The sequence below is a fragment of the Nylanderia fulva genome, unplaced genomic scaffold (genome assembly GCF_048542155.1).
Source record: "Nylanderia fulva isolate GAGA-0341 unplaced genomic scaffold, ASM4854215v1 Scaffold4, whole genome shotgun sequence".
Lineage (NCBI taxonomy): Eukaryota > Metazoa > Arthropoda > Insecta > Hymenoptera > Formicidae > Nylanderia > Nylanderia fulva.
Window position 1 is genome coordinate 3,294,666 of NW_028190476.1, and position 15,798 is coordinate 3,310,463.

The 15,798-nt window shown below is 39.9% G+C and overlaps 2 protein-coding genes across 3 annotated transcripts; both read right to left on the minus strand.

Moving 5' to 3' along the window:
- Window positions 1-11: 11 nt before the first annotated feature.
- Window positions 12-13,568, minus strand: LOC114938020 (uncharacterized). 2 transcript variants are annotated; one of them, XM_085485959.1, is made up of 19 exons: window positions 13,263-13,566; window positions 11,443-11,754; window positions 10,475-11,014; window positions 10,037-10,184; window positions 9,589-9,809; window positions 8,686-8,844; window positions 8,088-8,240; window positions 7,837-7,974; window positions 6,840-7,143; window positions 6,570-6,754; window positions 5,861-6,231; window positions 5,526-5,785; window positions 4,998-5,318; window positions 4,770-4,858; window positions 3,795-4,141; window positions 2,762-3,535; window positions 2,210-2,462; window positions 1,423-1,552; window positions 12-898 (listed from the first exon to the last, which is right to left on the minus strand). In XM_085485959.1, the coding sequence occupies exons 1-16, from the start codon at window positions 13,336-13,338 to the stop codon at window positions 2,993-2,995; spliced, it is 4,167 nt and encodes a 1,388-aa protein (XP_085342085.1). In that variant the 5' UTR covers window positions 13,339-13,566; the 3' UTR covers window positions 12-898; window positions 1,423-1,552; window positions 2,210-2,462; window positions 2,762-2,992. The 2 variants fall into 2 exon arrangements, with proteins under 2 accessions (XP_085342085.1, XP_085342086.1); XM_085485960.1 differs by lacking the exons at window positions 12-898; window positions 1,423-1,552; window positions 2,210-2,462; window positions 2,762-3,535; window positions 3,795-4,141 and adding an exon at window positions 4,383-4,571 and having other exon boundaries at window positions 13,263-13,568.
- LOC146721885 (fibulin-7-like) lies at window positions 490-2,907 on the minus strand. Its single transcript, XM_085485886.1, has 4 exons — window positions 2,815-2,907; window positions 2,210-2,462; window positions 1,423-1,552; window positions 490-898 (listed from the first exon to the last, which is right to left on the minus strand). Exons 1-4 carry the CDS (start codon window positions 2,905-2,907, stop codon window positions 490-492), a joined length of 885 nt encoding a protein of 294 aa, XP_085342012.1.
- Window positions 13,569-15,798: the final 2,230 nt, after the last annotated feature.

Genomic DNA, 15,798 nt, shown 5'->3' on the forward strand with positions numbered 1-15,798 from the left:
TGTTCTTGAGAATTTCATATTCACATCTAACATAAGTTTATTCCAAGTCCTTTACATGTAACTTACAAGAATTTATATATATATATATATATATATGTACATTTAATTTTTTTTTTATACACATCTACTGTTAAAATACTAGTGTAGAATGAAATATGAGATATTTATTTGAATGTTTCGTTTTTTTTTTCTCTTTTCTCTAAAAATGAGCAAACAATAAAAAAACTCGTACCATTAAATGCTTAAACATATATCGCTTAAAATGTTAATTTGTTCCATCTCCTTGGAAGATGAAGACTAATATGCTTAAATTCGATAAAACTTGTGCGCGTTCAATCCTTACAATCCTTAAACTCGGAAAAGATTCCACATCTTCCAAGAAATTGTCGCGTAGAATACGAGATTACATCATTTTATTCTACGATCATCTTCCGTCTCTCTATTAATCTTTCCACTAATCTTACCTCTATTCGAGGAATCCTCTCCTTCTCAGAATTCGTACTGCGAAACGAAGATGAAGATCTTGGCGACCGCGCTGCCGACGAACAAGGCGTTGTGATAGATCTCCATGCTAAGGTCCAGCTCGATCTCCTGCGGACCCGGGATGCTGCGCGTCAGCACCAGGACCGCCTGAGACGACGATGGTTTCTTCAGGGAGAAGCAGGACTCGGTGGCACGCGAGATACCCGGTGGTGCTCGCACGTCCACCAAAGCCATGGTGAATTGTATCATCGAGTCGGGCTGATGGCTACCTCTCATGGTGAATAGCTCCAGTCGGCCGGTCGACGGAATCGGCAACATGCTCACGAAGGTGATGAAGTTGTAGGAGTAATGCGAGGGTGACCGAAGGCAAGACAGATCGTCCACACGGCAATATTTCGCGGAGCGTACGCAGCGGCTGAAACCGCAAATCAATGTACAGAGTGTCCCGAAATTCGCGGATGACCTGTTATGGTGACCAGATTTGGAGACGATTTTTCCTTAGCGAAAATGTCGAGATATCAATAATTTTCGAGTTATAAGCGATTGAAAATAAGGATTTTTTTTGCAAACTAAGCCTTGTAGAAATAAAATATAAACAAAACCACATTCTTCAATTAATTTCAAGTAAAGTTTACTTTAATAGAATTTTAATTTAAGGCTTTGTTACAAACTCAAGTAGCAACTAATGTCATTAAACGTCAAAATGATGTATGCTTGCTACCTGAGAAGATACATGATGGCAAAAATAGATGACCTTTCTCGACATTTTCACCAAGGAAAAATCTTCTCCAAATGATCCCAGAAATCTGCCATTAACAGATCATTCGCGAATTTTCGGACATCCTGTTATTGTTATCAAAAATGATTGACCAAATCGCGACATCGAAAGACGTCAGAAATTGAGAATCTGTATCATTTCCATATCATAAAAATGATTACTTTTTCCTCACGGGGTCCCGGTGATATCCCGAGGGACACTCTATCCGATTACAGCGGAAGCTGCCGCGCATGTTCTGGCACATCTCGTCCGGTTCCCTGCAGACCTGGCCGGTCGCGCACTCGTCGATATCTGCGAATACACACGTGGAGAGACAATTAGACCCACGTCGTGGCACGTGGCGGGATCGTGACCGCGCCGACGCGAATGTCGTGATTGTGCGAGATTGAGAAGATTGCGAGGAACGCGGCGTTCGTGCTTGTCGGTGACCCTAAGCGGATGACCCAGTTCGCCTGGCAAACGGGTCAAGTACAAATTGTATACCGCTTCGCTTAACTGCGGGATAAGCGTGTGGGTGTAACGCGTGCTCGCGTAACTACAACACCGTGACTCATGGTGTGTGCAAAGGGGGACTCTCACTTTCCAGCCCCCCAATTACCATATAATTGCCATAGCAATCGCCGATTTATATCCTCCATGCATTTCCCTTTCCACACAGCACCATGTCCAAAATTGCAAAAGGCGTCTTTATGAAATCTTATGATACGATATCCAAAAGACATCTTAAAGATATTTTCAAGATGTCTTTAAGATATCTTTTGGATATTGTATCACAAGATTTCATAAAAAGATCTCTTAAAGATGTCTTGTGCGCCAATTTCGGATATGGTGCTGTCTGCGTTTCTTCCTACCAACTATTCATCTTTGATATTTCCATATATATTTTGTTATTTTCCCCCATTTTTATTTTTCTAAATTATAACAGAGAAGGAAAGGAGATTTTTCTACCTTGACAAGCTCGACCATCGATACCGAGCCTATATCCATTGGGACACTTGCACGTGTAACTGCCCGGGGTGTTCTCGCAGATGCCGATGCAGAGATTGTCGTCCTTGAATTCCGTGCACTCGTCGATGTCGCTGCAGGTTCGATTGTCTGTGTTCAGCCTGAATCCGGCTTCGCATCCGCATCTGTAGCTGCCCCAAACGTTCATGCACATGTGCTGACAGAGCCCAGCTGTTCGCTCACACTCGTCGATATCCTTGAAAAATATCACTTGAAATTAAATTTTTATATCATCACATATGTATCCCATATAATACTTTATTCTTGAAACGTGTGATTTATAATTGCAACAGATGTAAAAAGAAATTCTTGTTCGTAAAACATTACTAATTGAAAATTAGTTTGCGCATTCTGGAGATCATCAAATTGCGTTCTCTCGGAAGATTAATTTTTGCTTCAGCTACTATTAAAAACCTAATGATTGCATTTCAGTTGTAGCTAAACAAGGATACAAAATAATCATGCAATGAATCGTATTATAAATAATAAACTCACTTGGCAAGCGCCGGAGGCACCCCCGACGTTTTCAAAGCCCTCGTCGCACAAACATTTGTAAGAGCCAATGGTGTTCTCGCAGCGGCTATTGGATCCGCAAATTCTGCTGCCATAAATGCTACATTCGTCGATGTCAACGCAGTCATTGTTCGGGCCGGTCGCGTGACCGGACGGACAAATGCAGTGATATCCACCCAGTCTATTCTCACAAGTCTGTCCCTTTTCCCGCACTCAGTGTGTACCTTCCCGACATTCGTCCACGTCGATGCAACGCTGCTCGGACACGGGGTCCAGGGTGTAACCGGGCGCGCAGAGTACTCTGGACATGCATCTGTATGATCCCAGAGTGTTGATGCACATTTGCATAGATCTGCCGCAAATATTCGGCGTTCTCTGGCACTCATCTATGTCCATGCACTTGCCACCAGAGCCGGGCTCGAAGCCGCGTGGACAATTTGGTTGAGGATTGGCCGGGTTCGGCGTCGTCGTCGACGTCGTCGTCGTCATCGCTGTCATCCGCGCTGTCGTCATCGGCGATGTACGAGCCTGCGAAGTCGGTATGCGCGGAATACGATCGCAGCGATACGAGCCCAGAGTATTTCTGCATTGATACCCGGGCCCGCAATCGTGGGTACCAAGGATACATTCGTCGTCATCCTCGCAGATCTCGGTGGCTGCGTTTAGGGTATAGCCGGTACCGCATGGCAGGAAACGCACGCACGTATAACTTCCGATCGTGTTGTCGCATCTTTGAGTCGGCAGACAATTATTCTCCTTCGAGATAGGAAAATGTTAGATGTTGGTGAAGAGGAATTTCGCAGAGACGAGATTTTGTAATTTACCCAAGTAGCAAACTGACGTCATTAAACGTCAAAATGCCGTCATTCGAAGTCAAAATGACGTATGCTTGCTACCTGGGTACGCTTATATTTAAAATCGTATCCCAGATAGCAAACTGACGTCATTAAACGTCAAAATGACATCATTAGATGTAAAATGACGTTGAATGACGTCAATTTGCTATTTATATTACCTGCAATTGACACTCGTTGATGTCGACACAAGCCTGCGTAAGATTGTCACGCCTAAAACCAGTCTTGCAAGTGCAAACGTAGCTGCCCATGGTGTTGATGCACTCCTCGTTGCTGCTGCAAGCGTCCTCGACTTCCCTGCACTCGTTGATGTCGACGCAGCCGCGGTTTCTCACAAACCTGGTGCCGTCCATGCACTTTTGATCTGCCGATGCCGGCATCGCCGTCGTGGGTGGTTTCCTGGTGACTGGGATAGGGACAGGCGGTTTTGCACAGCTGTAACCACCCGGTTGATTGTAGCAGATCTCGTCGCCGCACGAATGCATTCCCTCCGCGCACTCGTCCACGTCTATCAAAACACCAAACAAAATACTTTTTGCAGATATTCGAAGTTTGATACTTCTCGCTTCGTTAAACAGGTCATTTCAACTATAGTATTATCAGGTTCTTTTGAGAGTTTGTATTTTATTATTATAAATAGCGAAGCTTTATTACTCACTTGCAAAATAAATATCAATATGCTTTCGTGTTATACACAGCTCTGATGAAAAGCATAATTGAAAATAATTGAAATAGCGCAAAACAAGGCGCAAAACATAAAGCATAAGTTTATTAGTCATACAATATTTATGCACAGACAATTGTTAATTATAATCAGTTATACATGTGTATTCAATATTGACAAGAACAACATAATTCACTCATGCATTTCCTAGGAAAATTTATTCGAACATGCTGCAATCTGCATAACCTGAGAAGGTTTGATATTCTGAAGAATTCTGAAAATATAAGAAATATCTAAAGTTGTTAATAATGGGAGTTCTACAAATTCTACATAATAAATATTATGTTATAATCGAATTAAGAATTCTTGTTCGAAAACTAATACATAACAGTTAAAAAGATAGAAATGTAACATTTTTACAATTTATATATGATTTATAAATTGCATAATTTTATAAAAATCAGATGTGTACCTGTGCACATGCGAAAGCGAGTGTGATATCGATAGCCGGAAGGACAAGCAGGTCGTTGACGTTGACGAGGGGGAGGAGATCTTTCGCACCTGCAAAACCGTAAAGTCTATTTTCGCTAAAGTGCCTATATTTTCAAAAAACATTCTATATTTTTTATGAATATTAAACATTTTACTTGTCGATAAAATGCCCAAATTTTCGGTCAACTGTCAATAGACCTTCACGCACCTGTATGTACCCGGCAGATTGACACACCTTTCGGAGATCTTTGCGTCACACTTGTATTGCCCGGTCAAACATTCATCGATATCCTCACATTGTCGAGTGCCCAAAGAATATTGGTACCCGGACGGGCAAGTGGGTAGCCTCGTTAAACACTCGAAACCGCCCTCTTTGTTAATGCAATACTGATGCAGGTCAAGCCAACAGTTGTGCAGGTTCTCGGAGCACTCGTCGATATCCAAACAGGTGCCATTGAAGGTTCGTCTGAAGCCGCGGCTGCAGGGAGGTATCATTTCGCAAACGAAGGATCCGTTGGTGTTGACGCATCTACATCAAAAGTCGCACAACATAATTCGTAAATAAGATGTTTAATTATGTTAATTTGCTACCTGAGCTGCTATTGATTATTATAAAAAGAAATATTGATAAAAATTATTGTAAACGAGGAAAAAATTGATCATTATAAATTTAATCATTATATAAAGATAATAAATCTCTCTGCGAAATACATCTGGATAATTGAAGACTTCACACCTATGCGAAGTTTGAGGACAATCGTGTCGACCTAACAGACACTCGTCCACGTCCTGACAACCCCTTGTTGTCGTGCTAAAGTACCAGCCGGTACTGCACAAAGGGGAACAATCGTAGCCTCCTGGTGTATTTGTGCATCTCTCGTGATCGCGACATCCTGGACCAACCGCGCATTCGTCTATGTCCACGCAAAAGCCCGTATTCGCGTCTCTCTTGTACCCAAGTCCACACGGTTCCGTGGACCAATAACGATCTTGACTCTGGAACGTAAATACAAGTTGCATGAATTAAGTTGGCAATTTTACATTCGTGAGATGAGCAAATATGTTGCTTACGGGGCTACTTCTGGACACGTATCCCTTGTTGTAACGCGATCCGATGAACGGTCTCCTCGTTATTGCGCTACTAGCAATGATAGGCTTGGTAGTGGTAGTGCTGGTGGTGCTGGTAGTGGTGGTGAACGCTTCGCAAACGTAGGAACCGTTCGTATTTAGGCAATAATGAGTCAACGTGTTGCAGGTGTGCAAACCAAGCGCACACTCGTTCACATCCTCGCAAGATCCTTCAGCCTCATCGGAGAATCGGGAGTCGTTGCGCGCCCGAAAACCGGATGGACAAGTCGGGGAACATCGATAACTACCTTGTGTGTTGACGCAACGCTCGCCTATTCCACATGCCGCTATTCCGTTGACGCATTCGTTGACGTCTATAATTAAAATAATAAAATAAGATTCTATAGAATATAACACGTTTAGGTATAAAAAGGGCTAGTAAAGTGCATAATAAATAAAGAGTATTGGTTTAATATAGAGAAATTTAAAAATAATTTTGTACCTGGCTCTTTACCAGTTCTTTTTATTTCTGAATTTGTATTTAAATGATAATTGACGTAAAATGGATCTTCACCAAGATTTATTTCGCAACTCAAAATCCAAAGATATCCCAAGTAGCAAACTAACAGTATTAAACATCAAAATAATGTCATTGACATCCAAATGATATAGGCTCGCTATCTAGGATTATTTGATATTAAAAAATAATCACCGATGCAGCGACGAGATTTTCTATCGAAAAAGTATCCGCTGCCGCAATCCTCGATCTCGTTCATGACTGGCGAAATAACGCTGCTCGTTCCTGCCGACTTGTAGCCTTGGCTACGTCCATCGTCGCGTTGATCGTCATCGCTCTCCGTGGCGGATGTATTCTCGCTCTTTTCAACTGGTACGCATCTATTTTTTTTTAATTAAAATAAACTGTTAAGATTGTTTGTCTTTTTTGTTTTTCTAGCAAAATATTCTCGCGATATTTTCACACCTGTAACTACCCAGTTCATTGACGCAACGCTCGTTGTGCTTGCAAGAGTACAATTGTTCGCTGCACTCGTCGACGTCGACGCATTTCGTCATTCCAGAGTCGTTTGACGGTTTGTACCCCGCGGAACAAATCGGTCGAGCGTTCTTTCGGTGATCGGCAAGATCCATTGTGGGATTCTTCTCGATCGGGATAACCGGAAGTACACTTGACAGAGTTTTCATACACTTGTATGCACCTTCCGTGTTAACGCATATCGTGCTGGGATCGGGACACGGATTGTTCGATTCGATGCATTCGTCTATGTCTAAAAGAAAATCGAAAGGTATGTAAAACACAGATTACAATATTCGTCCAAAGAGATTCAGTGTATTTAAAAAGCGGCAAAATGCATGCAACCTTGTCATCGCAATTCAAGTAGCAACCTGACGTCATTAAAAATAACATTATTTTGACATCTAATGGTGTCATTTTGTCGTTTAATGACGTTAGTTTGCTACTAGAGAAGTAGTTTTAAGTTTAGATTCTTATATAAAATTACACAAGCAGCAAACTGACGTCATTAAACGTAATGATGTCATTCGACGTCAAAATGATGTACGCTTGCTACTTAGGTAATTTAACAATTGTATAATTTTTATCACATATTATTAGTCCGATACTAATCATATCTGAAGCACGTTTAAAAAGTTAATTAATTACTCACATGCGTATAAGGGAGGATTAGGCGAAGATACATGCGGAATGAGATCATCGTGGATGCGAATCAAACTCAACCAGACTCTCGATCGTCAACCGAACGATACTGTTCGATCGATCTTTTACATCGAAGAAAAATGCGAGATGCGCTTACATGCCTGCGTAGTGGGAGAGGTGGTCCAGGATTAAATTCGAGAGTTTACTTTAATTGTCAGGGAAAAAAACGACGATCATGTGTATCGTACGTACATACATGCAGCAAAAGTTCACTGAATATCATCCAGAGAGAATAAACGCTCACCGACACAAGTACCCAAACCGATATTGTACGTGAATCCGTTCCCGCACTTCATGTCGCACTCGTAAGCACCCTCGGTGTTCCGACATTGCTCGACATCTGTCAGACAGCTGTGAATAGCCTCCGCGCACTCGTCCACATCTGATTAACAAAATAAGCGAGAACGAGGGATACGAGGGAAAATTGTTATTATTATCGTTCCGTGAGTTAGTTTCTTGACTATGAATGTCTGACGACACGTCGCGCGATATTACCTCTGCATTGCTGCAACGATCTGTCAAACTTAAATCCCGCGGGGCAAGACTTCACCCCGGTCTTCTCCAGGCACGTGTAACTACCTTGCGTGTTGACGCAAAATGGTTTATCAGCAGCGCAAGCGTCCGATAAGACGGTGCACTCGTCGATATCTGAAAAAAAAAATGTAACGTAAAACACCGAAATGAAAGATGCATTTTTAATTATATTTACGATAGCCATATTTTCTAAGAGAAAATAAAGGATTTTGACAATTTTAAGACTTTGTTTCAACATGTTTCCAAATCGGTTTGGAATCAAAGTGGAGATCGACGAGCAAAAAAATAATTTTGTGACTATCAGAAGTCTACGTTCTAATTCTTATAGTTTAACTAATTCGACTATGTTGAAACAAACCCTTGCTTTCTTAAATAGGTTCCTAATAATAATAGGTATTTTTTGTTATCGTATAAATTTTCTTACGTTAATACTACATTCGACAACGAAACACTAAATAAAAAATAAAGGACAAAATTGGAATTTGGAAAAATGAATAAATCTAAAGAACAGCTACATGGCATGAAGGACAGATGGTCACTATAATAATTATATACCTACCTACGCATAAACCTGTACGTGTCTCCCATTGATAGCCCGGGGGACAAGCTTCGTAGGGTGCGTTTTTGGCGGATCTCACTGTGATGCAGACGTACGATCCTATGGTGTTTTGGCATCTACCACCAAGACACGTGTCCGGCTCCAGACACTCGTCTACGTCTGATGGATGGACGGATCGGTGCCGATGAAGAGTTAAAGATCGCATGCGAATGCACGATCGCGGAAACAAGTACATAGCACAGCACGATTGAGGGATGGGTACAATTCATATCATCGAATAAAAAAAGACATAGATTCTCTCTTAATCACACAAGCGAGGTACAAGACAGAGATAACAGCGCTTCGGCAAACATATAGCGATACAAAATCGACGTTTGCGTAATATAAACATTGATGGAGTCCAACGCTAGCGTTGCATTGATATTAAGTAAGGAGAAACACACGTTTTTATAATTATATACAGAGTGTCCCAGATTTACTGTGCCACTTAATGGGAGATTTTTGAGGCAATTTGGAGACGATTTTTCCTCAGCGAAAATGTCCAGGCACCAATAATTTTCGAGTTATAATCGATTGAAAATAAATTACTAACAAAACTACATTTTTTACTTAATTTCAAGTAAAGTTTACTTAAATGGAATTTTAATTTAAAACTTATATAGTTAGAAAGATATACATGATTTTAAAAATTAGGGACATTAAAAGAACAATGACCTTCCTCGACATTTTTGCTGAGGAAAAATCGTCTTTAAATAACTTTAGGAGTCTCTTATAAACGGATGGCACCGTAAGGTTGGAACACCTATATATTATTCACGCTTATAAAATAATAAATTTTGAATGTTATACGTCACTCGCTCTTACCTGCATCTGAGATTATATTTTCTTAAATCGTATACATACCGTCGCACACCTGATTAGTGGCATTATAACGATAACCCGATGGACACAACGGTGACAATTCGTTATCCTCGTCCTCTGCATCTGGTTTCTTCTTATCCTTGGGCGACTTTGGAATACACGAACGTCCGTCATCGGCCAAGTCGTATCCTGGATTACAGCTGCATATGACAGCCACCCCATTGTCGGTGCATCGTTGTTCACAGGGGTGAGTCGATTTGCATCTTGAAATAAAAATTTTACCATTAATTAATAAAATAGATGAAAATAATAAAATTGATTTTCAACGTTCTGTAAAAATAATGTTTGCCAATAATTAATATGAATAATAAAATCCTTTACGTCCTTTTATGTTAGCTGATCGATGGGCTATTTTTACGCCGTATTTTATTCATCTTGTTTGGAATAAAAAAAAAGATTTTTATTGAGGATCTATATTAATTTTACGTACCTGTCAGTCGGCAGATCTTGACTGCAAGTCTTCCCGTCCTCCAATAAAGTAAAACCGTCGCGGCATTTGCAATAATACGAGCCTGGCGTCGGTACGCAAATGTCAGAACAAAGCATGCCTTGCATAAGTCGACAGATATCGTCCAACTCTGTGAAAATCGAAACGCGCAATTTAAAATAGCGCTCTCGTAGAAAAAAGTTGTTACGACTCTGTTACGCCGATGTTCAATAATGTCCCCTTTCCACGTGCTTTGCAGAACACGTGATTGCGATTTGACATACCTATATATTTACTTATAAAACCAATATTTATCCCTATTTTAAATATCATGAGGAATTTAATTTTTTACAATTCTTATATTTTATTATTTAAGGGAGATCCTATAATTATAGAAATAGATTGTAAAAAGAATATTTTTGTACAAATTACATATTATACCTGGAGTTGGGACCGAATATGTGGATTTCGATGGTACAGAAGATGGATCGTCCGACGGTGTGGAAAATAAAGGCGATGAAGGTGAAAACGTTGATAATGAGGTTGACAATGACGGTGATGACGACGTTGATGAGTATGATGGCGACGATGACGATAATGGTGACGATAATGATGATGGCGATGATGATGATGATGATGGTGACGATGACGATGATGGTGATGATGATGATGATGGTGATGATGATGATGATGATGATAATGGCGACGATGACGAGGATGGTGACGATGACGATGATGGTGACGATGACGATGATGGTGACGATGACGATGATGGCGACGGTGATGATGACGGCCAAGGCGACGATGATGACAAGAAATCCAGATCGAATTCCGTGCTTTCGCTCGATGGTTCACTCGTAAGATCCGTCGTGGAGCTCGGCGACGTTTCACGACAACACTCCAAGAACGCAGGATCCCATGGTATTCCAAAAGAGAAACTTTTGAAGGAGCATCCTTGATCCATGGATCCCGCGAGGAGACCTGACAATTCGATAAGAGATCAAAATAAAATCCTCGTCAAAGAAAATTTACTCAAGTAGCAACTCTCTAAATTTCTTGGAGTAAAATCTGAACCAAAACAGTAGAACCTCAAGTGTGGAATCTCACTCTATTGGAATGAGATTGTACAGTTTTGGTTCAGATTTCACTCCAAGAAATTTAGAGAGAAGCGTACGTCATTTTAACGTCATTAATGATGTTTTAATGACGTTTAATTACGTTTACTAATGTCATTAAACGTCATTTTGACGACTAATGACATCATTCGCCGTCTAATGACGTTTAATGACGTTTCAGTTTGCTACTTGAGTACGCGAGCGATTTATTCATGAAGAATGAAAGCTTCTTCGCCGAAGGATACGCATATATACAAGGTAAATTGAATATATAGATTTAATGAAAAAAATCACCTAGCTTGCAACCCTCGCAACAGTCGCGATGGTGACCGCTGCGATTGGGTGTCCGCTCGCTCTTGGAGCTCGTGCTCGTCACACACGCGAGACCTTGACGCGCATCCGCTTTTCCCCTCTCGCATTCCAACTCGTGGTAGGCTCGAATGCAACAGATGTCTACGATCTCCAGGCAGAGACCCTGCTCCACCCTCGGCACTCCAGCCACCGGGCCGATAAATTTTTCGCACCTAAGACCCTCGCTCGCCCAAGAAGTACCGAGGTCGCAGCATTTCTTGAACTGGTCTTCCATTTTTCCCTCAACGACCGCTGCTATTTCGAGCGATAAAGAATAAGCGAGACGTGTGTAAATTTGCTCGCAGAGGATGAGAATAGTACGCCATTGAGAGAATTTAATTCCAATTTTATTTATTCTACAATTTACGAATTAATTCGATTCAAATACATCGAACTACATGCTTCATAAAAATTAAATCAAATGTATGAAAAAGAGACGCGCAACTGCATAATTCTTTTTTTTTTCAGAACGAATACCTTATCTTTGCATGTAAATTAATGCTAGACTAACAAATGTAACTAGCTAACTAGGTCAAACGCTCTATTTGGTTTTCAAGCTTATCACTTTCTTGATGTCTTCCCTTTGTCATCTTTTTGCTAAAAAATATATCTTTTATTTCTATACAAAATTCCAAGTATAAAAGAATCTGATATTTTCTTTTATATATGTTAATACTCTTTTATGATAATTCTGTCGTAAAATGTATAAGGAAAACTTCGTGAACCTATTGATATATCTAAGAAAACTAGCGTGAAAAAAAACGCGCTTTGCACACTCTGATAAGAGCGACAAAATCTCATTTCTCGGAAAGTCGACGTGGATTTTCTCGCTGACAGATGCGTGTGTATTTTATCTTGCAAATAATTTATACATCAATCTAGCATGCAAACAGTTTCTACGAAGAGCTTATATAGAGAACTAACTCTTCTTCAATATAGCGCTTTCAATTGTTCTTCAATATGTCTGATCTATCATATAATATGAAAATTAATTTATATCAATCGACGAAAGTTACGTACATCATATCATGGGCGTCGCGCGTATTCCTTTTCACATTAAATCAAAACGCAAGCTGCTAGCAGCTTGACATTACATTTTATGATTATATCTTACAGATATATAACAAAATTTGAATTTTTGCAAAAAAAACTTTAAAATATATACATAAAATCATCAGAAATATAAAATTTGTTTAAGAGTAATTTTCCTTGCGCTTATGTTAATCTCTCTTAAATATATATAATTATATTGATATCTTTTTAGAATATATTTGTGCGATTAAACTTTACTCTTTGGAATCGCCTTGTAGTTTTGAAATATCAAATGCGATTCGTGTAGCATTCTGCGTGCACAAATAAGCCTAGGTCAATGGAGAAGTAACTATAATAGGATGATTTGCTTAACGCCTGTATACATTGAACATCGTCGCGACGCAATGAAATTTAGTTGATTGCAAATATAATAGTTCGATTATCTGCATAAAAAATTTAATTTAAGTTTTTTTCCAAATTTGCTTCACGAACTTTTAATTTACATTTTAACTATTTCTTATTTGACAAATTAAAGCTTATTAGTTTTATTTAATATTTGTCGAGATTATATATACAATATCTACATATCTGTATATCAAAAATATGATGAAAGTCAAGATTAATTTAAAAATATTGCATTTCTTTATATTTTATGATTATCTTTACAAATCGGGAAAATTGTCAATAATTTCCTAGGCGAATTTTCGCGAGAATTCAATCATGATCGATACCTCGTTGCAGCTGCTCCAGGTGGACCATCAAAAGAAGGACAATAAAGGACGCACCAAGATCGATATACCCTGCCATCTTGCCTCATCGATTTTTCCACTCGATTATTAAATTCCCACCGATCGGATTTTTCACGTCGATCGGACACCGCGATTTGATTCGATTTCTCTTCGTCAATTGAACCTTTTCCTCCGTTTCGCGCCGGAACTTGGAGAAAAAACGCTCTCGACGAAAGTCTCTCGCCCGGATGCGTCTCGACGAGCGCTCAACTTGCATTGAAGCATTTGGTTCGCCGGCACTTTGGTTTTGTCATCTGCACCTTTGTACATCTCCCTCGCAGGTCGGGGCCTCTCCTTCTACCCTTCATCATCAGCCTCCCTCCTTCGTCTACAGCGCCGTTGCGTAGCAAGACGAAGATTCCCGTCTTTCTCTCGGTCTCTTTTTCTCTCTGTCTCTCTATCTCAGCGTTAGATATAAACACGTACATGATACAACAGCGTATATACGAATTCTGTATATTCGTGTGTGTTGATTAATAGCGTGATATATTCGAACAGAAACGTTGACAAGCTCGAATATATATATTTTCAAAAGTTGCGCCACAATATTAGGTAAAAATGATTATACCCAGGTAGAAAAGTGACGTCATTTTGACGTTTAATAATGTCAGTTTGCTACTTGGATAATCATCATTTTTATCTATTATAGTAGTGCAACTTTGGAAAATATATGTATTCGTCAAAAGACGTCAAAATGACGTCATTTTGACGTTTAATGACATCATCGATGTCAAGATGACGTTTATTGCTATTTGGGTAGAGAAGAATCTTTGAATGACTGACAGTTTGATGAAAAGCAGATATTTTAAATTGTAATTTATTAAAATATTTGTGATCCGCTGTTTCTTATTCATTGTACAAGTACAAAGTTTGAAATATTGATACATTTCTTCCCATGTATAACAGAGTTGCGAATACGAGGCGGCCCCACCACCTTCTTCTAGATCTACATCACGTCGTCCTCGTGGTTTCTTCCGCAGCTCTTCTGCTCTTCTCCATTGACCGCGGTACAAAGGACCTTTTTTTGCCAAAGAGCTTCCTCAACAGTGGCCCCCTTTGTGGTGGGAATTTTCGTAGCCATCCACCAGGCGCCTACGTTGCCTCCAAAGGAAAATTATCATTCGCATAAACTGTCATATTATTATTTATATATTAACCCCGAAAAATCGTGTACGTCCTATTGAATAATTTTTTATTGCTAACAATTTTTAGCACCTACACTACATCGTGGAAGAGATTATTGGAGAGAAAAAATTTCAAATTACATATCATATATGACTGCTTCATGGGCGTTCGCAGAATTTTTTCCAGGGGGTGGCATAATTAAAATTTTGTTTCTTAATTTTTTTTAATTTAATTTTTTTATATTAAATATATGCAAATAAATTCCAGTGTTTATTCAAAATGAAAGAGAGAGAGCAAGTGCTTAATTTTTTTACTGATTCCAAGGGGAGCAGATATGCTCCCTCTTGCTTCTTCTGCGGACGCCCATGCTTTACTCTACTCTAGAATAATGTTGTTACAGAAGTATATCGATTTACCAGCTTGCAATAGTTGCTGATTTATAGTTAATCGCCTCAATTTATACACTTATATTGGATCCTTATTCAGGGCGCGAGAGTATCACTCGCGTATCGAGGCAGCATTAATGCTGACCGTGACACGCGTAACACCCTGGCTTACAGTGTCGTATTGTAAAAAAATCCCGCGCTTCTACACCGCCAGAAGCACACGCGTCGTCCTCCAAGTTCGCCGTCAGCGTCTTATATTATATATATGCAGCCGCGTCTTCGAACCTGAAGTGGCGCTTTTTTGCCGTAATGACGAGGACGAGTGGCATGTGCTTGGTGGTCTGCTTGTAATGGAATGCCAGGCAAACGAGGACGGCGTGTGATCATTCGCGTCGACGTAAAAAAAACGGACAATTTGACAATTCACGAGGGGAAAAAAGGACGGATGGTTAACGCGTCTCTCGTAGGGGTTTCGGAGCAATGTTTATTTGATCGGCCGCTTCCTGTTCCGCGTTTCCGAGCGCCGACAGTTTTGTGATCGCGGCTCCCACGCTATCGGAAAGAAAAAAAATCCAGAACGGGTTACAAAGATTTTTAGTTGTTTAAAAAAAATTAAGATACTCATCGTTGAAGAAAAAATTGTTGTGAGTCACAATTCCATGACTTTTTTCTTATTACGCAGCATATAAAATAGCGCGCACATATACTCTTCCATATATCTTCAATCACTGATGGACGATATTAAAACTCGTTTGTATCTCAAACTGGCAACTTTATTCGGTTGATTTGTTGCACGATTATGTAACATACACTAGCACGTCGTATGACGTGAAGGAGGTTTACACTCGTGCTCTCGCGTCTCATCCTCACTTATCATTTATCCTTCGTGTTGGACAAAAGAGGTTCCATTAGCATGTATTCGGATAGTTTTCCCATGGGATATAGTATTTTCGCGCGTGAGAAAGAAA

Excerpts from the sequence above, each read along its gene's own strand:
- LOC114938020 (XM_085485959.1), bottom strand. The coding sequence starts at position 13,338 with ATGGCAGGGTATATCGATCTTGGTGCGTCCTTTATTGTCCTTCTTTTG. Across the intron at positions 5,786-5,860 it reads ACGTGTCCAGAAGTAGCCCC|AGTCAAGATCGTTATTGGTC; the intron begins GTAAGCAACATA and ends TTTACGTTCCAG. Across the intron at positions 4,859-4,997 it reads AATCTGCCGGGTACATACAG|GTGCGAAAGATCTCCTCCCC; the intron begins GTGCGTGAAGGT and ends ACGGTTTTGCAG.
- LOC146721885 (XM_085485886.1), bottom strand. The coding sequence starts at position 2,907 with ATGACTGCGTTGACATCGACGAATGTAGCATTTATGGCAGCAGAATTT. Across the intron at positions 1,553-2,209 it reads CGATGGTCGAGCTTGTCAAG|ATATCGACGAGTGCGCGACC; the intron begins GTAGAAAAATCT and ends GTGTATTCGCAG. Across the intron at positions 899-1,422 it reads CGGGACCCCGTGAGGAAAAA|CCGCTGCGTACGCTCCGCGA; the intron begins GTAATCATTTTT and ends TTGCGGTTTCAG.